Raw genomic sequence first — 25,210 nt, 5'->3', positions numbered from 1 at the left:
GTAAAATGTGCGGTTAGTGATTTGCAGACTGCAAATGCGACTAGAGTCAATTACAGGTTTACCTGAAATTCACCTAATATGCCAGCAGACGAGAACAAGAAGCATCAATTAGAAGACATTCTATCAGATAATGTGTCTATCATGGATACAGAGGATTTGTCATTTGAAGCAAACCCAGCAGTAGTGGATGAACAAGTCAAAGAGGGCTTCTGTGTGGAATGCAAAGACCAAGCTGCAGATACTTTTTGTGTTCAATGCAATGAGCCTTTTTGCGAGGTTTGCTATGGTAAATTTATGCAGGTTTATTGCCGAGAAACCATGATTTACGGTGCTTTTTTTTTTGTAGGCATGATTCATAGAACTGGCAAGCGCAAATTGCACACGAGCAGAGAATATTCGACATCGACTCAAGCGACACTCGATAAAACAGATGGAGATCAAGACAACGAGACACTCGTGGATCACGACCATGTGAGTTGATCATGTACAAACGATTGCTTGTGTATCTAATACATATTCAAGCAGGCCAAAATCGACGAGAAGGTAGTAGAGCCTCTCTCTGAGAAATCCAAGCAAGCAAAATTCAGAGAAATCATGGAGAACCGAGCCAAGTTCATCCCACTGCGACTCAAGTTGGAAGAGAGAAAATACCTGAGAATGTAAGGCAGAGATCGTTCGATTTTTGGAACAGCAGCAATGGATACTGATAGTATTGTTTGCAGGCTGGAGGCAGCGCTGAATGTGACGGAATACACGGAAAAGATTGACAATGAAAGCAGCACTGGAAAAGCAAAGCGTGTCGTCAATCAAATCAAGGAACTGTGTGCCATTCTAACAGGCATTGTGCTTGGATGTGATTACAAGCGCGGTCAGGAGCTTTTTGCAGAGAGAAGTTATGAGGAGAATGAGGAGTTTTTCCAGACCATCTTTGAGATTGGACGTAGACACAAGATCATGAACCCTGAGAAAATGAGAAGTGCTTACGGTAAATTAATGTATCTCTTGTCTGTAAGTACCTCATGCATTGTATTGCTACAAGATGGCTTATATAGTTGAGACGTTTATAGGATTCCATGATCCCTGAGGTCAAGGAAATGCTTGGATTCGATTGTGTTGTGCCTATCCAGACTGTATACACTTTTTTGGAGGAGAGAGACTGCCTGGGTGTTTTGCATGAAGAGATTGTATTGCTGGCTACCATGGAGATCATGCCTGATAGAAAGACAAGACCCCAGATTCAAGCAGAGATCAAGCGCAAAGAGAGAAGCATTGAGCAACTGAGTCGAAAGTATCAGTCCAAGTACATTTCTGCTGATGAGATCCGTCATTGTTTGTACAGTATTGGTGATAACAATGCTTATTTGAGAGCAAATCGGTATGTTGTCTATCAGGACTGTCTCGGCTTGGTTACTGACGCTGTTCTACCACTTTTTGTAGTGATCCTTGCGAAAAGATGATCAAATATCTCGAGAAATACTTTAGCCCTGACGATGGCGATGATTCCGAGTACTCTCTGTCCATTGCATCTGGATCTCAAGGCCATCGTCTGAGCCACGATCACGAAACACAGTACATTTATGTGAATCAAACACTGCAGCTGTGGAAAGAAATTTTGAACGACATGTTTAAGCTGTGGACATTGGCCGATCAAGACATGCTGTCGACCTCAAATCCTTATACCTTATCGCAAACTGGCCAAGGTGTGCATCGTGTTCAACCCTGTCCTGCTGTGTCGCGAGAGATGCATCGTACGTTATTCAAGGCACAAAAGAAGGCAGGTACCTGGATTGGTAGTAGTGTGATTCATTTGGGCGACAAAAATGTGCCAAATGCACTGATGTTTATTGACAAGGTAAGCAAGTTGTATGTGTCACGCTTAGCAAGCTACTCACATGCTTCATCTCTTTAGTATAATCAAGTCGCTCGTATCTTGAGCCCTATATGTATTACCATTAATATCTTGGATGACTTGGCAAAAGATGAGGGTATTTGCCAGTTTATCGAAAACAAGTTTGAAAGTCTGGATCTCTGCAGAAAGACCATCCTGAGTAAGTTGATTCATAGACTGACATGGAGCGGTTTGACTGACTCGGAATGTGTCACTAGCTGATTTTTTCCGCTTTGCATTTGACGGATCTGGCGCTGATAATTTCTACGATGCGGGTAGTTGTATTGATGGTAGACTAACGTCTGCGTGGAATTGTGAGTTGCTCATTAGGATTGATGTGTCTGTTGGATCTAATCTCTATTTATGTGTATAGGGTGTTCGCAAATCGAGCAAAAGCCATATTTCCCAGTGTTTTTATTAGCAGGATTCGCTGGTTTTGATGGCGGTGGATGGTAAAGAATAAATAAAAGTTCTCCCATAGACAGAGTTAGACATTAAACACCACGGATTGCGCGTACATGAGTTCAATTGTAGTCATCATTTCCATGGAACACATTTGATTCCACGGATCAGCTATGTATAGACGGCAGATTTGGCAGCATTGCCAAGTAACTGACTGATGCTCTATCAAGAAGCAAAAGGATCAGCTTCAAACCAGCAGCCCGGATAGTAATCTACACAGGCACAAGCTGCGCCAAGATATGGTTGCTATGGTGTACCTTACATATGCATCAAGCTAAATGTAGGAAATATTTCTCGAATAGGCTACAGTGCTTGTTTGATCAGCGTTACACTGTATATTGCACCCTTGAATACAAGAAACCGCAGTTTATCTGTTGTTTACGATAATGAGCTGCTGCGGATATTTTTCACAAGTCGTTTGATCGTTTTTATGGAAAGAATTACTAAATGAGGATGAGAATCGTATTTCGTGCAACCCGACCTATTTGAATAAATAGCAAGTGATGGAGTCCAAGCGAGGAAAGAATGCTCCGTTTTATCTCTTTTTCTTTTTTTTTTTTCTAATCGATTGAGAAATTGAGTCTGTTGTGCATCTATGGTAATAATGAACTCCACAGTGCACATTACCTCCTGCATGTATACTTATGTTCAATTCTGTTTCAGGAACAACACGAAACACACGGCAATGTCTATTATTACAGGTAAAGAAAATCAAGGCACCAATCTCTTACAGGATGGCATGCTGAAATCAGGGCATTTAGACTTGCATACGCACTATCGCCGTTAGTGGTGACAGGATTAAGCGTCCTGTTTCTGTCTTGCAAACGATATGGCTCCAAGTATGCCGCATTCACTGAAATAGAGTCGATTACAATCTCGCTGCAGAAAAGGAAGATTGCATTGATGCTGCTTACAGGCATCCAGACAGCGAGTTGGCTGTATCAATTCATTCAGTACGCATTAGCATCGCAACATCACAATTTGACAAATTCCTTATCTTTGGTGTCACTGTTTATCACCTGGGTAATGTGTTGTTTTTTTTAGCGTTTTAGACGAAGGCGTGTGCGTTTTAACAATCCATCATCTCTAGTTGACACTGTTTGTCTTGTCGTGTACATCACCACGATTGAATCACTACAAGGAGCGTGCCTACAATTACGTCTTTACCTTTGTGTTTTGTTATTTATCTCTGGATTCCGTATACCGCTTATTATCAACAGACAACGTACAACGTAGCAGCCTCATCTACTGTGCCATCAGTTTTGTCTTGTTTGCCATTGCAGGTACCACACAACAACCCTATCACCCTAGAGATTTGCAAGCTGCCAGCTATGAAAATTTAGAGATCAAGGATGGTACAGTGTATCGCAATGTAAGTTTGTGTTCCCCTGTATGACCCTATTTGTGTGTGTGTGTGTGTGTGTTCTGATCTGGTATCACAATAGAACCTTGTCCTAAGTCCAGAAGCCACAGCCAGTATTTTTTCATGGTCTGCTTTCCAATGGGTACGTTGGAGAAATGCGGTCGAGTAATATAAGATACTAACAGCAGGATGGTCATTAGATGAACCCTTTGGTCGTCTTTGGTTTTCACAATGTGGTCACTCGCGAAAACATCTACGCCATGACCTTTCAGCACTTGTCTCGCACCACCTACGCTGATTTCGTAGACACAAAGCTATTCATGGCTCGTGCAAGAGTACTGGGCCGTATCTACAGAGCCAACAAGAGCACCATTTGGTTCCAATTCATCTTTGCCATGGCTGCCTGTGGTGTCGCTTACCTTAGTCCTTACTTTCAGCAGAAATTCCTAGAGTACATTGAGCTGTACGAGGAAAGATCACCCATTCAAACTGCCTACCTATACGTCTTGGGCTTGTTTTTGGTTGGCATCGTCAAGCTCTTGTGCAATTCAGTTCAATTGTGGATGGGCCGTCGTTGGAACATTCGTACATTGATCATGTTGGATTCAGAAATTTTTGCAAAGACTTTGAAGCGTAAGGACATGTCTGGAAAGCTCTCTAAAGCAGCTGAGGCAGCAGAAGAGGAGGCTGACGGAAAGAAAGACTCCAAAAAGAAGGACGCTAAAAAGAAGGACGCCAAGGAGGAAGAGGAAGAGACCTTTAGTAACGTGGGCAAGATTACCAACTTGATGAGTGTGGATGCTGATAAGCTGTCTGATGTGCCTAGTTATATCTTTGTATGTATATATCAATGAGGTGTAACGCTTTATACTAACCTCACTGTCTCTAGATGATGTACACTGCTCCTGTCGATATCACCATTGCCATCATCTACTTGTACAGTTTGCTGGGTAGCGCAGCACTGGTCGGTCTCGTTGTCATGATCTTGTGCTTCCCCATCACTGGCATTTTGACCAAGAAGATGTCTTCTAGCTACACTGCACTCACTACAGCCAAAGATCGCCGCAATGACCTGGTTAATGAGCTCTTGCAAGGTATCCGTATGATCAAATACTTTGCTTGGGAGGACAATTGGAAGGAAAAGGTCTACGAAGCCCGTCGTGACGAGATCAAAAAGTTGATTCGCACCATTGTGATTGATGTCTTGGTCAATCTTATCTTTTTGGCTGTGCCTGTCCTGGTTACAGCAACTTCCTTCATCTGGTACACCAAGGTTGCTGGTAACGAACTTACTGCCAGTGTTGCCTTTGTCAGTATCACGTTATTCGAAATGCTGCGTGGACCACTCATCTTTATCCCAGAGACCATCAATACCTGTACAGAAGCTTATGTCAGTTTGAACCGTATTGCCAACTACTTGGAGGAACCTGAAGTTGAGGAAAATGTGAACAAAGATCCTGTTGATTGCCCTGAAAACGTCGATCCTCAGATTGTATTGGCTCGTGTTGGCTTTGAGCAATCTGTATTCCAATGGCACATTGAAAAGGAGGTACCAAGGGCGGCTCCTAAGGCTGCTACTGCTGCTTCTCCTGCCACTACACCTCGATCAGACGAAGAACAGCATCTGATCTCTGCTAGCTCTACCTCCTCTACCCTGAGTGTTGCTGCTGCTCGTCTCAGTCGTCGTACCTTCCAATTGAACGTGCCCAAGTTTAACTTTCCCATTGGAAAATTGAGTTTGGTATGTGGCCCTACTGGCAGTGGTAAATCCAGTTTCCTCAATGCCTTGCTGGGTGAGATGGATATCATCTCTGGTCGTGTCTATTTGCCCTCCAAGGTCGTCCTCGCCAATGAGAATGTGTCCAAGATTGACGCCAACTACGAGAATTTGTATTTAGACAAGGTTGCCTACGTGGCGCAACAACCGTTCTTGAGACACGCCTCTATCCGCGACAACATTTTGTTTGGTCTTCCCTTTGACGCTGCTCGCTACAAAAAAACGCTGTATCAGTGTGCTTTGATCAAGGATCTCACCATCTTGCCTGACGGAGACCGCACTGAAATTGGTGAAAAGGGTATCTCGCTCTCTGGTGGCCAAAAGCAGCGCGTCTCTTTGGCTCGTGCTGTCTATTCCAATGCTAAAACGGTCCTTTTGGATGATTGTCTCAGCGCAGTGGATGCGCATACTTCCAAGCATATCTACAGAAAGTGCTTTATGGGCGATCTTTTGCTGGGCCGTACTGTGATTTTGGTGACACATCAAGTCAGACTCTGTCTGCCTGGTGCTAGTTTCTTTGTCAAGATTGAAAATGGCCATGTCTTGGGCTGTGATTCTGTTGACAACTTGAAGGCCAGTGGCGAACTACAAAAGTTGCTAGGTGCTGACGAATCCAAGGAGGAACAAGCTGAAGAAGACGAGGAAGAAATTGAGGACCTTGTAGACGATGATAATGCAGATGCGGATGTGGACCTCGACAATAAAAAGGAAGCTGCTAAGCTCGTCCAAGAAGAAACTTCGGAAAAGGGCCAAGTCAAGCTCAAGGTCTATGTCAAATACTTGGCTGCCTGTGGTGGCTGGTTCTTTTGGATCGCTTTACTTTGTTCCTATGTGTTTGCTCGCTTCCTGACCTTTGGTGAAAACTGGTGGCTAAGAATCTGGGCCGCGTCTTACGAGACACATGCACCTGCGAATGCTACTCTCTCTGCACTCTCTGCTGCTTCCCCTGTGATCGCCAGCAACAAGGCGCCTATGATCCAAGGCGTGTTCGATACGATGGGCGCTGCTATTCAAAAGCAAAACATGTTTAGAACGTGGGTATTTGAAGAAAAAGCACCTGTGAATGTGGACTACTACATTGGTGTCTACATTGCCATCTGTACCACCTATATCATCTTTGATGCCTGCAGAAACATGCTGATTTACTGGGGCTCCATTCGTGGTGCTCGCACTTTGTTTGACTCGTTGCTCGATCGCATCATCCATGCTCCTATGCGCTTCTTTGATACAACGCCCGTGGGCCGTATCCTGAACAGATTTGGCAAGGATGTGTCTACCATTGATATGCAAATCGCTCGTTCTGCTAGTTTCCTGATTGAATGTGTCACTGGTGTCATTGCCTCTACTGTGGTCATCTCCATCATCACGCCTCAGTTCTTTATCGTGGCTGTTGCTATCAGTTGCTTGTACTTTGTCATTGGTTTGTTCTACCTGCGCATCTCTCGTGAATTGAAGCGTCTCAATTCTGTCAGCCGTTCTCCCATCTACTCTCACTTTACTGAATCTTTGATTGGCGTTACTACTATCAGGGCGTACGGTGTTGAGGAGCAATTCATGCGCACTGTCTATGAAAAGATTGATGCCTTTGTTGCACCCTTCTATTTCCTGTGGATGAGTAATCGCTGGCTCTACTGTCGCATTGAATTTACTGGTGCGTTTGTCACCTTCTTTACTGGTATCTTTTTGATCTTGAATATTGATCATATCGACGCTGGTATGGCTGGTATCTCCTTGTTCTATGCTCGTAGTTTCTTGGAGTATATTTACTGGTTCATTCGTCAATACACTACTGTGGAGATGAACCTCAACTCTGTTGAGCGTGTCCAAGAATACCTTGAATTGGATCAGGAGCCTCCTGCTACCATTGAGGGTCATAAGCCTCCTGCTGCCTGGCCAACCACTGCTGCTATCGAAGTCAAGGATTTAGTCATTCGCTATGCTCCTGAACTCGACCCTGTCTTGCATGGCATTTCGTTCTCTACCAGGGCACATGAAAAGATTGGTATTGTAGGTCGCACAGGCTCTGGCAAGAGTACCATGGCATTGAGTTTCTTCCGTTTCTTGGAAGCTAGTAATGGCTCCATTTCCATTGACGGCATTGATATCTCCACAATCGGTATCCAAGATTTACGTTCTCAAATCACCATCATTCCTCAAGATGCCGTCCTGTTCTCTGGTACTATCCGTTCTAACATTGATCCCTTTGAAGAGCATTCAGATGAGGCCGTTTGGGAATCCTTGGAACGTGCTCATCTCTCCAAGGCTTCTGATAGACTGCGAAAGGTGCAAGGCTATGGCTCTGGCGATGTGACACCCAAGAGTGCTACAAGTACCCATACCGTCGACGATGATGAACAGCGCATCTCTCCTATTACTAGTCTAAATCAACAAGTCAGTGATGGTGGCAGCAACTTTTCTCAAGGTCAGCGTCAACTATTGTGCTTGGCTCGTGCTCTGCTCAAGAACAGTAAACTGATCATCATGGATGAAGCTACTGCTAGTGTGGATTTCGATACAGATACCAAGATCCAAACCACCATTCGTGAGGAGTTCACCAACTCTACTTTGCTGTGTATTGCCCATCGTCTTCGTACCGTCATTGATTATGATCGCATCTTGGTCCTTGATCAAGGTCATGTAGCAGAATACGATACACCTTACAACTTGATTGCCAAGAACACGGGTACTGGTATCTTTAAATCCATGTGTGAAAAGTCTGGTGAATATGAGATTTTGCTCAAGATGGCTACTGAATCTGATGCAAACAACAAACACGATGAAGCAGAAGAGAGACCTGACAATCATGCAACTATCTATTAAATATCTATCTACAATCTTATTTACTTTCCACCATACCACTATTTTTTTTTAAAATCATTATATCGCAATAAACAATCTGATTTACATCATTTCAATGTTCTGCTTGTAGCCTTTTGTCAGAAAGAGAAAAGAAAATAATAATAGTTATTGATTTACATCATAAGAGAGGGGGGGGGGGGAATAAATAATAGTTTTATATATATATACATGATGAATACGAATCTTAGCATTTAATAGGACTTTACTGAGCTTACAGATTCACGTCTTTGAGCTCTGTCATAGCCAAATCGAGATGGCTGTTGATGCTGCTTTTGGATGAATTTGGATGCTTTGCTGGTATCCTTTTTGCTTTTAGCAAAGGCGGGTACCGTTGCAAACTCATGTCTAGACTTGTCGGCAAATTTGTCCCAAATAAAGATAGTAAGCACCTTGATGACATCGATAATGAAAAAGGTACCGAGCGAGATGGCTATGATGATCATACCACGAGCCCAGCCTATGCTGGTAATGTTGGGATCTGCTCCAAAGGCACCGTATACAGATAACACTAATGCAATGACTTGTGTACCCAGTACGATAGCAGTAAACACAAGCGATGGCATACTAGTCCACCAGAAAGAGTTTGTACGAGTTGAGAAGATGACGAAATGAGGGGCTGATGATGATATGGCGTTAGTACCAAGCCTCTTGCGCTATCACGACACAAGTAACTTACCAGAAGAGATATGAAGATACATGATGGAAGAGAGTTCTCCAGGAGTAGCATGCAATACATCACGGAAGATGTAAAAGTGTGCAAAAGAGAATCCTGACAAGACAATTGCGAGAACACAAGAAAGCACAAGCAGCAGACGAAGACGCCACATATTGGGTGAGTGGGAGATGCTAACGCTGTCAACTGCCATGATCAATGTGGCTGCATCGTTCAGCAACGAAATCAAGATGAGGAATACAGGTGGCATCTTCCAGTCTTCAGCGAGTGTGATGACAAAGAAGAAGATGAGAAAGTGAATGGTCGATGTGATGCGGTACAGGGCGTAGGACTGAAGACGTTGGAAGATGATTCTTGATACTTTGATACCATCGATGATAGCAGACAAACCTGGCGCCAGTAAGACAATGTCGGATGCTGAGCGAGCTGCATCAGTCGCTCCTGCTACAGCAATACCCACATTGGCCTTTTTCAATGCTGGTGCATCGTTGACACCATCACCCGTCATGGCAACAAAGTAGCCTCTTTCTTGTAGCAGTTCCACCACTCTGTATTTGTGCTCTAAAATGTAATAGTGTTAATGGCGCTAGTCTATGTATCGATTCCTTCGCGCTAGATACTCACCAGGAACCACGCGGGAGAAACCATCAGAAAACAAGACAGCATCCGACAGCTCTTGCTCTGATTTTGTAGGATCCACAAGCTCGTCTACGTCCAAAATGTTCTTTCCCATGCCTAATCTCCCAGCCACTTCTTTGGCAATAACACCTTGATCACCGGTAATCATCTTGACAGTAATACCGTATTGGTTGCATTCAGCCAAAGTCTCTGCAGAGTCGTCTCTGGGAGGATCAATCAAACTAAGCAAGCCCACCAACTCCCATTGATCCATGCCTTTCACAGTTCTTGCGACGCCCAAGGAGCGGAGTCCTCGAGCAGCAAAAGCTTCCACTGTTTCCTCAGCCTGCTTGTTACCACCCACCAGGCTCAGAATCACTTGAGGAGCACCTTTGGCTACACGAAATTTGGAATCCGTTGCTAGTTCCTGCACAGTAGCCTCAGCGGTCTTGTCGGAGGGATTAAAGGGCTTGAAAGATACCACCTTGTAACCTTGTACAGAGTGGCTGCCATCGTTGTTCACTTGCGGATGGTGCTTTTCAGCGGCTGTGCGTACAGCGAATTCAATCGGATCATCTGTGGCTACTTCGGCAGCCAAGTAAGAGTAGAGCAAAATGTCGTTTTTATCGTAAGAGCCAGACAAGTAGGGCTTGTCAAATGTGAGTTCGTTTTTGGTGAGTGTGCCTGTTTTATCGCTGCAAAGAATGGACACAGATGCGAATTCCTCAACAGCAGTTAATCTCTTGACAATCACTTGTTTCTTGGCTAGCTGTTTAGCGCCGATGGCCATGGTGACAGACATGACGGTAGGTAAGCCGACCGGAATACTAGTGCAGCGTGTTAGACGTCGCATAAATTACTGCTTCCAGCCTTCAACTTACGCTGCAATTGTCAATACCACCATCTGGTTCAATGCCGATAACACTTGGCCCTGTGTCACTGCGCCAGTAGCCACCTTCTCCTCCAACAGTTCATGGATGAAGATGATGAGCACGAGCAGCACCGAGATGATGATGAGAAAGTTACCAATGTAGTTTATCACCTTTTGGAATCTTCCAGATCCTGTTGTCACCGAGATCAAACTAGCGGTCTTTCCGATAAACGTATCAGGTCCAGTGCGAACGACAATGGCTTGCTGTTGACCTTGTTTGACGACACAGGATGAAAATACAACGCTTCCGGGCTTCTTTTTTGATGGTAAAGATTCGCCTGTCAATGAACTTTGGTCGATCTGAATGTCTGTCTCAATGGCTTCACCTGATGCGCCAATGCCTAGTAAACGAGCATCTGCTGGTACAATATCACCCAATCTCAGCACAATGATATCACCCACCACAATGTCCGCAGAATTCACTTCAATCAATCGACCATTTCTCCAGCATTTACAACGCAATGCAAGGCTGTTCTTGAGTGATGCAATGGATGATTCTGCGCGTGCTTCTTCGACGTAACCAATGACTGCATTGATGATCAGCATGCCAGCAATGATTCCAAAATCAAGCCAATCTGAGGTAACCGCTGTCAATATCAGCGATAGTATCATCAAATATGAAATGGCGCCAGTAACTAGGTAGACATGAATCATAAGTAATGCTGGTTTTTTTTTTTTTTTTTTTTTTTTTTCAGGGGCGAAACAGTCAATGGACAACTTACAAAACGATAGAAAATGCAGTAATTTGTTCCTCTTCTTTTCGGCCAACTCATTTCTACCAAATCGTTGCATTCTCTCATGCACCTGATCGTCTGTTAATCCAAATGTCGGTTGTGTTTGAAGATACGGCTCCAAATGAGCAGGCACATCATCAATGATATTTTGCTGTGGTTTCTCATTTGATGATTTGTTGATGGTGTTGGTTAAAGGCACGACCTCTTCCAGATCATTTGCATATTGATTTGTGATATCTTCTGGCTCGTTTGTGAGCTTTCTAAATCCCATTTTTGAAAAAATTGATAAAGAACAAAAGGGACCAAAGAAAAGAAAAGAGAGAGAGAGAGCAAGAGAGGCTAAAAATAACAACATCCAAATAGGCTAATTAAATCAAATAGCCTTATTGGCTTATGTGACTCGAACGAGGCTCATATCAACCCATCAATTATTTTGGCCTTCCATAATGGTCATTGAATGTGGCTGAATGAGTTTGTATTGCAAATACGCACATCTGGAGATGATTTCATTGTGTTTGGTTATCTACCTATCCGTTTCATTTCAGCATCTTATCAAGCATATAGAAGCTGAACTTTGTGAAAATAAAAACTATCACATAAAGGCAATATAAGTCATTCAGACAACACTATAGTACTATTCACTTTGTAATTTCTTTCGTATTAGTTTTACTGTACTATCACATTAAGCATGGCGTATCAGAATCGCCTGCCGCCAAAATCGGTTGTATTTCCGACAAATTGCTTCGACCAAGATTGGCCAAATGTGGTCGATTTTAAATCGATTTAAGCTATTTTGCAAGATTCGACTAGGTAACATGTGATAATTATGCAATGCTTCCTTAAACTTTCTTTGAGTACTTTTCAAGACAAATCCAATGATGCTAACTATGAGAGATGTTTTGTACAAACTTATTGAGCAATATTTGAAAATATGAAATGAGGTTTCTCCCTAAAATGTTGAGATTTTGCATATTAAGTTTTCACAAAAGTGTTTCTAGGGGTTAGTTTGAAGTGATACAATCATTTTGATTCAATACATGCCATAGTAAAAGTCTTCGTTTTTGGGGTCAAAAACGTAATCGTTCGATTATTGATAAAAACCATGAGGTGTCCCTCATGGTTTTGCTGTGGTTTTTGGTCGAATTTTGACGATCCCAAAAAAAAATGGAGCAAAGGTAACAGCAAGCAAGTACTATATCAGAGAAACTGTTTGGTGCTATTCCGGCGGTCTGAAACAGCCTTTAAAGCGAGAAAACATGCCTAATTTTCACTGTGTTTCGCATGATTTCGAGTAGTGAGAGGTAACGCCAGCAAGCTGTATACCAATATATGAGTTGTTCTCAATAATTTAGACGGGGAGCATCACGGAAAAGCTGGATCCACAGTTACAGGTCGTTTACAGAAGAGTTTTACACGATTAAAGAGGCTTAGTACTTAAAATTCCAGTATACATCAGCAAAATCGTGAATTTATGAGTAAGGTATTCAGGGTATAGCAATTGATGAGCATTTCAAACGGTTGGTTGGTTGGAATACTTTGATATAGTAGGCGAGTATCTGATTCTGATAAGTTGCAGCCGGCATTTGGTTAGCCCAAGATGAATAAGCGTTAAATCAAGCTGCAGTTGTCTTTCTTCCCGCTCTTCATAATCTCAACAAAGCCCTTTCGTTCTCTTGATCAAATGATCCTTCATCCATTGTTTATCAAGACACACTAAAATGCGCTGCACGCTTATTCTTCTTGAAAAAGAAGATGGAGCTGTCAGAAACACTGTTAGCATATAGATTGGGGTATTTCATCCGGAATCAAATAAGTAAGTAAAGAACATTGCTTCCACAGCCTGTATTTGAGAGCGCTCGACCGAGCCTTGCTCGATCATGACCAACTTTGTTCAATGATGCTCTTGAAACCGATCAAGCGCATTGTAAAGTCTTGATGTATTCAGCTCCATCATGATGAATACAGAACTGATTGGCTTCAAGCAATTGCGGTGTCTTGATATCTCGATGGTATCTTGTGATGAAATCCTCTGTTTTTGTATTTCCTTGTTGAAGAATGTATTTTTGCTTATCGCTAACAAAAGCAACAAAGGAAACGTCAGACAGGCACCAGTGAACAATAAAATACTTTGGTTGCAGTGGTAAATTGTTTAAAGTAATGTTGGCATTTATAACGCTTCTGTTGCTAATGTAAATACAGCATTTCCACAAAGACCAAAGAGAGAAGGTTTCTGGGGCCAGTTCTGAACAAGTGTGCAACAAAAGAGCATGTACGGTACTGCAGTTTTATCAAAGGCGAAATGAAAGAGGTATAAGCATTTGAATTACGCTCATTCAAGAATCAGCATTAAATACATAAGGACGCTCTTAAAGGAAGTACTATATGTATGTATTCTCCACATCAAGCGTCTTTTTTGTAACTAATGCATGCTTTATATATGTAAAAAGTAGAATATGGTAAACTGTACAATATTTAAAATGATTAGACTCTCCCTTTATCAACATAATCCTTGAATTGGAATGAGGTGTCTGTGCTGAGGAAGTCATGCGCTAATAAATCAGTAGCTGTTGGTCGTTTCAGTGGATCGCTATAGATAAAGTTTGTTAGTACTTGACTAGTGAATCGATCAAGCGACTTACATGACGAAGCACTGCCGCAGGAAATCCTTTGCACATTCAGATATATTTTCGGGTATAGTGGGTGTATTTAGTCTACCAAGCTTTACAAGAGACATTAGACACGCATGAATCACATTTAACGGCAAGCACTTACATTGTACAAGGCAGCAATTTGACTCAAGGCAATCCATGGCCTCTGTCCTGTCAGCATTTCAATCATAGTGCACCCTAGACTCCAGATATCCACTTTGGCGCTATAGGGTTCGTTTTTCACCACTTCAGGAGCCATCCAATAGATAGAGCCACGTAGCGACATTCTTGAGTTTTGATCGTATACCTCATCGTAGTCGTTCTTTTTCGATAAGCCAAAATCAGAAATCTTGCATACGCCATCCACCTCCACCAAGATGTTGGCAGCCTTGATATCCTGTAATGAAACAAGGTCAGTGATACAGTCTCCAGTTGGTCCTTGCTTGAAAACTCACTCTATGCAATATGTGCCTTGAATGGAGATAGGCCAGACCCGAGCATATTTGTCTAGTGAAATATTTTGTCAGGGCTTCGTCAAATGCACCATGCAGTGCCAATCGACTCGCTACGCTTCCACCAGAGACATACTCCAAAAAGATATTGATGACACCCTCTGCATTGTCCTGACCATAGCCAAGATACTGCACAATGTTCTCATGGTCTAGATCTCGCAAAGTCATGATTTCTTGATATAGGGCTTCCACCATATCATGCTGCTCTTCATTGAGTAGATCAGATGCGGTCTTTGGGATTTCTACCTGTTTCACAGCAATCACTTCACCGGTGCCCACATTAAAGGCCAAGTACACTCGTCCAAAGGAGCCTTTGCCAATCAATTTACCTCGAATCCACTGCATTGTATCATCAGTGCCTTCGTCTTTGATGTTACTCTGACCATGCGAGAGACGCATATGCTCACTGACGGATGGCAAGCGCGCCATGACGTTCTGACTACGGTTCTTGAGCTCCACCACACGCTGGCCCCATACTTTGGTGCTCTTGCGACGTACCATCTTGTTGTTCTTGTACTTTCGACTGGCTTCACGTGCGACTAATCGGATGGATTTGGTGTGTCGTTTGATGGGCTCGACTACAACCTCTTTATCCAAATCTTTGCTATCAAAGAATTGCTCCATGTGTTGAAAGACAACTTCTGCAGGAGGTCTCTCTCCCCAAAACACGACTCCACTCGTTTTTTTAAGGGGAGGTGTAGGTAATGGCTTATTTACTGCTGGTGGTTTCCTAGAGGAATGGATCGGCATTTGGCCTAGATCATTGGATATACCATGATGGCTAACGATCGTGTGGTTAGTAGTATGAGGTGTTACAGCCCATAACTGCTGCTGCTGCTGCTGCTGCTGTTGCTGCTGCTGTTGCTGCTGCTGTTGCTGTTGCTGTTGCAGAGGAAGTTGCGGAAGCTGTTGTTGCTGGGTAGGAGGCACAGCCCATAAACTGGCACCATTGTTGTTGCTGTGACGATTACTGGTTTCTATCATCTTTTCCATCTCGGGTTCAGAGCGACGCCATAATGCTTGTGCTGTGGGTAGTACAATAAATGGCTCACTGCCTGTCCTACATTTCTCCATTTGTGGTGGATCGGATAATTGGATACCAACAGGTTGTGGCTGCTGGTATTGCTGTTGCTGTTGCTGGTGTTGCTGAGGGGGCATGGGTCTTCTGGCTGCTTTTCGACATAGTGGTTTGAATGTAGGCGATCCTTTATTGCCTGTGCTGGAAGGACTACATGACAGAGAGACGAATGAGCAACAGAGCTTCTTTTTAATCTGCACTGTGCTTACCTTTGATTTGAGGGTATATCTGTAGGTGATTTGCCTAACTCTGGTGTGGATAGCGTGAATACGAAATCGTTAAAGGCTTGAGTATGTACAACGACGGGTTTTACTAAAATGCGCTGTGAAGCCGAGCGATCAGCAATTGAGCATAGATACATGAGCTCTTGTGGGTCCATTGGCCTCTCTGATAACAAAGGAGACATTTTAGTATTTGTTTTGGTCAAGATAGCAATGATGCTATTACCTGGATCAGCGCCATTTTCATGAAAGTATTGATACTGATCACAATCACCACTGAATTGCATGCGTCTCAGGATATGTTGTTTGATGGCTACTGGGTCTCTCATGTTGGTCACATTGAGACTGTACCAAGTCTCTTTATCGCCAGTGATCTGAATGCGTTGATCTGTCGGTTTCTTGAGCTGTGGTGACTGATATTCGTGGGTATACGATGATGGTGAGGGCTTCTTATGATTGGAGGATGGTGATGAGGAATGCCAGTTTGAATAAGTAGCCCAAAACTTTGTAATCTTGTCTGGTGTGGATGACACACGTGCAGGTATAGCTGGCGATGTGCGCCTACCTCGGTCATCATCGCCCGATTCATGCCGTGCAGAACGCGGACTTGAAGATGCTGAGTTTTGCTGTGGTGGGTGTTGTTGTGGATGGTTAAAATGGGTAGGCTGAATCACAGTAGTGGTTTGCATTTGATTTAATGGAGCAGCATGTGATCTGAATGTGTTTTTAATCTTGTGGAAAGCAGCTTTGGGCGAATACGAAGATCTGGTCGGTGAGCTGCTGTTGTATTTCTTCGAGAAGGGTGCAATCAAATGGTCAGAAGAAGGCGAAGCTGAAGGCGAAGGTGAGGAAGAACCAGCAGAGTAATGAGATAAATAGCCAATGCCGCTATCTCTGGTAGTTATATGCTCTGCAATGGCACTTGGTGGACTATGAGATGTTCGAGTATTTTTAGCTCTGTCTCCCCCTTTTCCATCTTGTTCTCCTAATCTCGTATATTCATGTAAATTTGTATTAATTGAAATCTATACAAAAAGGTTAATTATTAGCATGTAGGAGTTTCTCATTCAAACACACAAGTCTAGATTACATTACATTGGCGGGTGTGCTCGGTGTGTGCTTTTGCTGTTGCCCAGGCGTTGTAGGGAGTAATGATCTGATCTCACTTAAAAGTCTCCGTCTTTCATAATAAGTTGTCATGGTCCTAAACTGATTATTTAGTGGGTAAATTCATGCTAGATGCTACCTGGCAGATTGTTTTAGTTTAATACCTTGGTAAATACTCGACTAGTTCAGCTAGAGTGATTTGAAAGAATTTTTCTCGACAGATCCCATGCTCTACATGAAATGATGGGTATTTAGTAGCATTTCAAATGTGTGTGTATGCTCTGTATTTACTTTCAAACGTGGACGCGAACTGGCCCCAACCCTTCTCTTCCAGCCATTGTGTCACTTTTTCCTGATTCCATGTATCCACCGTCGCATCTCCCAAAAGTGTCCGAATGTCGTCTTCCGTCGGTGGGTCTACCATGTCGTGTGAATCCAAAGCTTAGAAAATAGTGTAAAGAAGAGAAAAAAGATGGTAGATGTTTACAGAGAGAAAGAAAAAAAAAAGAACGAATGAATACTTGTTTTCGATGTGGTTTTGTTTAGGGTTGACACAATAGAAGCAAGAAGGAGTTTAAATGGCTGCCTTGTTGTTGATGTTGTAGTCGTTGCTTTGGAAGGAAAAAGAGGAAAGAAAAAGACTATGTAATTATGTGATAAGAGAGAAAGAAAAAGAAGGGATTAAGGGATGTAATTTAGGGAGAGCATTTTTATTATGGTGAGTGTAACACTTTTTTATGTAATATTAATCCGTTTCAAGTGTAATGTGGTAAGGTAATAGATCAAACAAATACTGCTTCTACGAAATAATGCCATCTTTCATCATCACATCAATCAATTCTTGCAATGGCTGAATTTCCTTCTTCTCTAATAGATCAAACTCTTTGGCGAACGATATAAAATGTGCAAACAGCGAGTTCAAATGAGGTTCCTCATGTAAAGACAGGATCTTGTCGTAATGGTGGTGGTATATATGAGCGAATAATCGAAACAACTGCCCGAAAATGCGTCGAACGAGTTGAGGAAATTCTCGTGGAAAATCTCGGCCTGCTTTTGTGGGGAATAGTGTCTCGTCTCCCATCATATTTTGTATGCTGGATGCCATGTAATCAATGTATTGCGGTGCTGAAAGCTTGATCTTTTTGGAGGACGCATCAACCCAGGTATATTCAACCCTGTGCATGTCCATTTAATACCACACATCCTATACCGTTGCCATAACTAACTCACCCTGGCCCAGCAGACATGGAGGGGCACATCTGTGGCGTACAAAAATCAGTAATTGAGCCGTAAAACATGTTGATATGATTGAAGAATTCAAACGCTATAACAGAATGTAAGCATTTACTACACCAAATCAATAAATTACTCACTGTTGAACGCAAGCCATTCATCTATATCAATGTATTTTGGTAATTCAGTGATTGTTTTAAAGTTGCCCTTGACCAACATATGAGTTACGTATGGATTGGTCAGAAATAATGGCTTCGTATCAGCATTCGGAAAGGCGGTTGACCCTTTTGATTTCGATAATTTGTTCTTTTTTCCACCTAAACTGTTCTACTATTTAATACAGCTCAACTACTGCAGCCTGCACGGGTTTTTACCTAAAGTTTAGAAAACTCATCCTGTTATTTTTCGGGTTACAAAAGGGGGTATATGTGAAGAGAGAAAAAAGAAAGTGTATTGCTCATCTCGTTTCCTATTCCATTTACCCCCTACTATAACTCAGCCGTTTTTCTTATTGGAGTGACCATGTGCTCACATTACCAAAGTTTATAGTGCAATCAAACAGGTAAATTAAAAAATCGATCTGATATTGCAAGCTTGGCAAAAAAAAAAAAAAAAAAAAAAAAAAAAAAAACTTATATTTGGTCCTTCTCGCGGTGCCATTTGGTTTTCTATGGACATCTTACTTGGCCAAATTTCACAACTTATGTTGTTTGATTTGCCAACAGAGGCGCATTCCATGATGAAGAGACACTATCTGCGTATTTTAAACTAACTAGCCGATCTATCTTGCTACGCTCGATGTCGGCGTCGCCCTGCGGGCTCTCAGCGAAGACATATTAAATCAGATATAATAAAATTTTGGAATATCAAGTAGTTTTTAAACAATCAATTATTACTAATAGAAAGGTTATATCAGAGTCAGGAGGAGGAGAGGAGATATCTCCCTCAGCATCCTTTTTGCTTACACTGATATCAAACAAAGCCTATTATTGGAACAATGCGAAAGAAAATTCAGGTTTGATGCAGCATTTGTAGATCATAATCGCCATTTTCTGATAATAGAATTGTCGTATCATTCGCTGCTGCTGATGCTCTTAATAAGATGACGACATAAAGCTGGTCCTAAGTAAAATACAGGACTTGTGTAAGATATACAGCGACTTTCTGGAGATTTTGTCATTTTAAAAGACACATTCATGAGGCAAAGCTCCCCAAAAAAAAGCATTTGCACTAATCAATTGTTATTTCAAGTCCATGATCCCCATTTAAATAGCATCGCAATCATCATTGTCATCAACAGAAAGGCATTTGGTGGGTCAGCCAACAGCAGAGCCCAATTTGATTCAAACCCAGACTGTTTTTTCTGTTCCAATATTGGCCAAATCTGTTCTTTCTTCGACTTGATTAAACTATTTTTTGAGATTCGACTATATACACTGTGGTTATCATCCGATGTTTCCTAATACATTCTTGAAGTACTTTTCAAGGCGCTTCCAATGGTACTAATTGTAATAGGTGTTTTGAATGAACTCTTTGAGCAATTCGATAAAATATAATATGTGGTTTCTAGCAAAAATAGCCAAATTTTGTATATGAAAGCCTCATAAAAGTGATTTCAGAAGTTGTTTTGGATCGAGAGAAGCAATTTGATCCAATACATACCATAGTAGAAGTCTTCATTTTCAAGGTGAAAAACGCAATCGTTTGATTTTCGATGAAAGCCATGAGGGGTACCTCATGCTTTTTGATCAATTTTTGGCCATGTTTTTTGGGTCTTCAGAAAGTTGAGCAAAGGTATCAGGATGTTACTAGTACTCAAATACAATTGCTTGGCGTTATTCCGGTGGCCCAGAAAAGTGTACATGTCAAGATATGAAGTCTTGAAAACTGTCCAATTTGGCTGTGTTTTGCTTTATAAGAGCTTTTATTTACACGGTGTGGATCACATCTTTGATAGCTGTAATTTACTGGAAGGGTAGTTCCATACCCCGTGCAATTTTTAATTCGAATAGGAGGAAAATTGATTTTGGTAAAGCTAATTCATGCAAATTTTGATGCGTTATGTTGTTGATAAGCTTATTAATAATGAAAATGAAAAACTGAATTTGTTGTGGGGCTGCACCTTCGCTTCGCTATGGTAAAACCGCCTCATAGGTCAAAATTGCCAAATATTGAATTAGACGCGTCATGTTCTTGATGGATGGGCTTAGCGCCTCCTCCAAACCCTCTCCCTAATGCCGGCTCTATGCATCTTGTACGGTACTCCATTTTTTAAATCTTTGAAAGGATTTGATTTGTTTGTCTACTTTTTTTTTAAAAAAGTGTTTTACAGTATATATATTAGACTAGCCGATCTATCTCGCTACGCTCGATGACGGCGTCGCCCTGCGGGCTTTGGCCGATTACAATAAAACTGATTAAATCAATAGTTATAAAGGGTAAAAAAAAATATATAGAGTAGTTATATTAGGTAGTATCTGAAAATAGAACTTCAGGATACACTACATTTTCTGTGTGTTTCATATTTTCGGGTAATAAAATGGTCATGCCATTGGCAGATGTTGCTCTTGACATGGCAACATAGAGTTGACCATGAGTAAATACGGGACTCCTGAGGTCCACGGCAACTTTCCTGAGAGATTGACCCTGCGACTTGTTGATGGTCATTGCGAAAGATACTTTAACCGGGAATTGCTTCCTGGTCAATATGAATGGCAATGTGCCAGGCAATGTAGACAAAGTAAAGCGAGGAATCAACTCGACTGCACCTGACCCTCCGAGGATTTTCACCTTGAGGACATACTGTCCAATTTGCTGAATGATCAGCCTTGTACCATTGCACAAACCTCTTTCAGGGTTGAGGTTTCTCAAGAGCATTACAGGAAGACCTACTTTCAACTCCAAAACTGCTGGCGGCAGCCCTGAAGGCGAAAGGGTTTGCAAATACTCTGAGGGATAGGCTTGGGTCTCAGTGTTGGTCAGATCAGATTGCACCGTGTCAGCAGAGTACAAAGTGACCTTTTCCCCAATCACGTTCTCCATCACCTTGCTGTTAATAGCATCAACGTTGACGTTCTTTGAACAGAGAATAGCTCTTTCCTTGAAGAAATCACTATTTTGCAGAGGACACTGCAGAACATGCTGAGGATAGATATCTTCAATGAACTGATCAAGATCAGTCATCTGCCTCAAAAAAGAGGGCAAAGCAATGCTGCCAATCATGGATGGTTCATACGACATTTTTCCTATCCAATCTGCAAATTGCCTATCTGTGTCATTGGAGTTGGCAAGTCTCATATTCTCAGTCAGGCTCAGCTTTTGTAATTTGGGCCATAATCTTGACGATTTCAGTGAGGCATTGACGATTTCAGGACGGCCACCTTGCCTAACAACAGGTGGAATTTGAGCAAAATCACCGCCAAGAACAACAGGAATACCACCAAAGGTAACTTCATCACCACGACTACAAATATCACGAAGTGTTCGATCAAAAGCTTCAAAGCAATATCGATGCTGCATTGGCACTTCATCCCAAATTATCAATGCTGTCTCTCGAATGAGATCAGCAAGGTCATCGTTCTTCTTGATCGCACACACAGACTGCTCGTGGATGTTGAGTGGAATGGCAAAGCGAGAGTGTGACGTACGCCCACCAGGAAGTAGCAAAGCAGCAATGCCAGAGGAGGCAACACAGAGAACAATTTTTCCTTGGCTTCTATAAAAGTGACAAAGAGTATTGTAAATGAAGGTTTTGCCAGTGCCAGCTGGACCTTGCAAAAAGAAATGTGAGCTGTTGGCGTTGCTGTTGATGGAGGAGGTGATGGTCTCAAATATGTGCTTCTGGGTAGCGTTCATTTGAGCATACTTTTGCTGATACGAAAAGGCTTCTTGATCTTGGAGATATGACATTTCATTGAGTATCAATGAATTGCGCTGTATGCCAGTCATTCTGCTTATCAAGCCATTCCAGTTGAAGAGAGGCAAAGGCAAATTGAACTGACCTAGAGATCTGTCTTGTGCACCAAGAGATGTTTGCAACAGATATAAGCCATAATCAAGACTTCGCGTTCCATGGTAAAATTCAGCGTCAGGTTGCACGCTGAGCAGCAGCGAATACCCTTTTTGCACGATTGCATGCTCAAGGTCATCACAGAAACTTTCACAGAATTGATCCCAAATCTGAACAGGCGATACCAATGAGTTGAACATGAGCGCAGAGACAAACATTGAACGCATTGCGTAGCCAGAGGCAAAGGTAGCAGCTTCTTCAAAGGCTCTGGTCCATTCTCCATCATCTTCGATCAAATGCAGCATCATACAGGCCTCACGAAAGGTGGCATACTCGTGATTATTGACAGTTCTCAGATGAGAAAACGACGTGGCTCCTCTGACAACTGTGAGCAGCAGACGCAGATAATACCTCTCGCCGGCAGCAGGGCTACAGTAGTACATGCGGCCGATAGACATGGTATCGGTTCGTCTTGCTTCCCACCTTTTTGGCTTCTTTTCTTTCCAAGTCATATGCTCTGGGAATTGCTGGTAAAGCAATGGTTGAAAACCAGGTTTGTTTTGATTCACGGCATTATAATGAAAGTAACCCATGAGCGTGGTATGACTCTCTCTCAGGACATTATCAATTCTTGATTGAGGCCAGGAAGGATCAAAATATACAGGCTGCTCATTTTCAAGATGAATAGCAAGTGTAGTGACAGGTGGGCTTTCCTCATGCATTGGGAACTCTTTCAACCTCCAGACGGCTTCACACGGGCTGATATAACGGCCATTCAGATATTTGGCACATTCATCATTCTGATACATTGCTGCAGTACCAGCTGTTGCGGTTGTTGTCGCGGTAGTCGTGGTTTTCAGAGTAGTCTGATCAGAACCTTTGTATATATACTTGTTGATGTATTTGATAGCCTGGACACTGGCGCATACTTCCACGTTGATATGAGCGTTGTATCTCTTTGATAGGAATGGATTATACGCTACCACCCATTCATTTGTCATATGAAAGTCGTGGTACACGTTCTGATCATCTTTGATGCGTATTACATGAGAGCGGCCATCCATTCTTCTACGATAGAGTGGATACCCATCATCAGGAACTATGGTTGCTGGCTGATAAGGCTTTGGGAACTTTTTTGAGCAGACGTCGTTACCGAAAGCATCCTTCACCATACAGGGAGATTTCTTGTTATAACCACCACATGGACCGTGCATCATGTTGCGGGTGACAATTGCATGTAGTTCAGGGTCTTGATGAACGTCTGGAATTTCTGTGGAAATAATCTGGTCGATCCTCTCTGCCGTATCAAACCGGTCATTTTGGTTATCCAAGAACAACAGCATATGACTATGCGGGAGGCCGCGCTTCTGGTATTCGATTGTTCTCACAATCCCTTTATAAGCACCAAAGATTTTCTTTTGCTTCAGGTCTTTGAGTAATGCGTCGTGCTTCCGGTTGAATACTTCAGCAACCAAATCTGGGCGATCAGCAGCACTTTGGCCAGGCAACAACTCATCTTGGATCTCCCTCCAGTTTGGGTTTGCAGTAAACGTTATGAATAACGTTGGCTTACCAAAGAATCTAGAAATAGCCATTGCGTTTTGGTACAGCTCTGCCATAAACCGGGGACCACCAGTGAAACTGCTTGGCAAAATAAACGTTCTACCCACCGTTTCAAGATCTGTATCAGAAGCACTGATAGCATCAGCAAGACCTTTGTAGACATCAGCACGGAGAGTCGTTTGATTAGCCTTGATCCAGTTTAACTTGGTTTGTTCACAAACAGCCCAAGCATCGATCAGGTATTGCTGGAATAGACGTCTCGAGAGGAACAGGATTTTGGATTCACCATTCCTGACATGCAATCTAAATCTATAGAAGGCACGCTGGGTAAGCCTGCCTGTTGCTCGACGTTGTCCCTCTTCTTGCGCTTCTTCATTGTCAACATCCATGGCATCAACAGTTGAAGCAGGCAATTGCAAACGAAGGCCCCAATGCCACCCATATTCACCTCTGGGAAAAAGCAAAACGTAATGGAGAGGCATGTAGGCAGCATGCGTCTCGTTGATCCTTCTAAAGAGTCCTCTGGAACTGGTGGAGGTGCTATTTCGATAGGTAATCAGGATGTCTCTGAAACTTGAATCAGCATATTCATTGGGGATAATAGCTGCAATCTCGTTGACAGTTGGCAAGTTCTGAGTACGCCTATCTTCACCGACAACCAATTCCAGTCTCATTTGAGGATTGAGTCGAATATACGCATCCTCGCTGACATGATCTTGGGCTTGTCGTTCTTCCTCTGCACTCAGAATTTCGTGGGCATGCTTGTAGATACGTACAAATGGGTTACCACAACGAACCGGGTCATCAATCATTTCACTTAATGCTTCAATGATTGAATCATCTAAATGCTGATTTCTGGGGTTGGCAGATCGACATGCAGCAGCATACTCGGGATCGTAAATGTACAGTTGATTGTACTTTGGAGCATTACCAAAATTCAAGGGTGCTTGCATGTGATACAATTCACCATGGGCACTTACTGGAGTAACTCCACCTCTTCTCTCCTCCTCTCCTTCTCTCTGGGCCCCTGCTGGCGTAGCAGTGGTACCGAATGAAGTAAAAGCAAACAAAGTATTGTATTGCCTTATATGCTTCAAGAAATGGGATGAGCGTGGATGGCTTCCGTTGATTAAGCTATTCAAGGGCTCAGGCGGATCTTGCAATAAGGGCAATATGGCCTTTCCTTTTTTACAGCAAGAGTAGAAGAGATTGTTGCTTCTGGATTGACCGGTAGTTCTTGCTGCGTCCCAATGCAATGCGCCACAACCATCACATACAACGTCCATTCTTCCCAGATAATGAGGTTGCATTCTTCCAAGTTCTGATATGAAAGCGGCAGGTGCTCTAGGTGCTCTAGGTGGCCTTAATGCAGCTCTCTGTCTGGCGTAGTTTCGGGCACGTTCCTGAAACAAAAATATATATATAAGGTTCGTTCGAATGTTTGTTTTCCATTTCTTTTCTATTTACTCGACATGAATCACATTTTCGAAAATTGTAATCTTCAGGTAGAGCAACTCTACAGGTTACACAGTTT

At 42.6% G+C, this 25,210-nt stretch overlaps 6 protein-coding genes across 6 annotated transcripts; 2 read left to right on the top strand and 4 right to left on the bottom strand.

Moving 5' to 3' along the window:
• Positions 1–78: 78 nt before the first annotated feature.
• On the top strand, positions 79–2,344 carry SLP2 (Synaptotagmin-like protein 2; the record flags this gene model as incomplete). Its single annotated transcript, XM_064824166.1, has 9 exons — positions 79–286; positions 347–471; positions 526–659; positions 723–1,008; positions 1,068–1,375; positions 1,438–1,852; positions 1,910–2,048; positions 2,107–2,202; positions 2,262–2,344. The coding sequence occupies 9 exons, from the start codon at positions 79–81 to the stop codon at positions 2,342–2,344; spliced, it is 1,794 nt and encodes a 597-aa protein (XP_064677102.1).
• Positions 2,345–2,945: 601 nt separating this feature from the next.
• ATC70_004865 (BHLH domain-containing protein) lies at positions 2,946–8,310 on the top strand (the record flags this gene model as incomplete). Its single annotated transcript, XM_064824165.1, has 7 exons — positions 2,946–2,948; positions 3,014–3,051; positions 3,112–3,373; positions 3,441–3,722; positions 3,796–3,855; positions 3,914–4,549; positions 4,603–8,310. 7 exons carry the CDS (start codon positions 2,946–2,948, stop codon positions 8,308–8,310), a joined length of 4,989 nt encoding a protein of 1,662 aa, XP_064677101.1.
• A 230-nt stretch (positions 8,311–8,540) lies between these two features.
• Positions 8,541–11,576, bottom strand: IML1 (vacuolar membrane-associated protein iml1; the record flags this gene model as incomplete). The annotated part of the gene is made up of 5 exons (XM_064824164.1): positions 8,541–8,965; positions 9,026–9,583; positions 9,647–10,467; positions 10,522–11,206; positions 11,294–11,576. The coding sequence occupies 5 exons, from the start codon at positions 11,574–11,576 to the stop codon at positions 8,541–8,543; spliced, it is 2,772 nt and encodes a 923-aa protein (XP_064677100.1).
• A 2,210-nt stretch (positions 11,577–13,786) lies between these two features.
• Positions 13,787–17,295, bottom strand: ATC70_004863 (uncharacterized protein; the record flags this gene model as incomplete). Its single annotated transcript, XM_064824163.1, has 9 exons — positions 13,787–13,892; positions 13,945–14,024; positions 14,078–14,350; positions 14,409–15,693; positions 15,753–15,930; positions 15,991–16,789; positions 16,860–16,968; positions 17,036–17,102; positions 17,163–17,295. The coding sequence occupies 9 exons, from the start codon at positions 17,293–17,295 to the stop codon at positions 13,787–13,789; spliced, it is 3,030 nt and encodes a 1,009-aa protein (XP_064677099.1).
• A 375-nt stretch (positions 17,296–17,670) lies between these two features.
• Positions 17,671–18,323, bottom strand: ATC70_004862 (uncharacterized protein; the record flags this gene model as incomplete). Its single annotated transcript, XM_064824162.1, has 3 exons — positions 17,671–18,046; positions 18,102–18,195; positions 18,245–18,323. 3 exons carry the CDS (start codon positions 18,321–18,323, stop codon positions 17,671–17,673), a joined length of 549 nt encoding a protein of 182 aa, XP_064677098.1.
• Positions 18,324–20,570: 2,247 nt separating this feature from the next.
• Positions 20,571–24,986, bottom strand: ATC70_004861 (uncharacterized protein; the record flags this gene model as incomplete). Its single annotated transcript, XM_064824161.1, has 1 exon — positions 20,571–24,986. One exon carries the CDS (start codon positions 24,984–24,986, stop codon positions 20,571–20,573), a length of 4,416 nt encoding a protein of 1,471 aa, XP_064677097.1.
• Positions 24,987–25,210: the final 224 nt, after the last annotated feature.

The sequence above is a fragment of the Mucor velutinosus genome (assembly GCF_035048745.1).
Source record: "Mucor velutinosus strain NIH1002 chromosome Unknown tig00001542, whole genome shotgun sequence".
NCBI lineage: Eukaryota > Fungi > Mucoromycota > Mucoromycetes > Mucorales > Mucoraceae > Mucor > Mucor velutinosus.
This window is presented reverse-complemented; position numbering and strand designations above follow the sequence as displayed.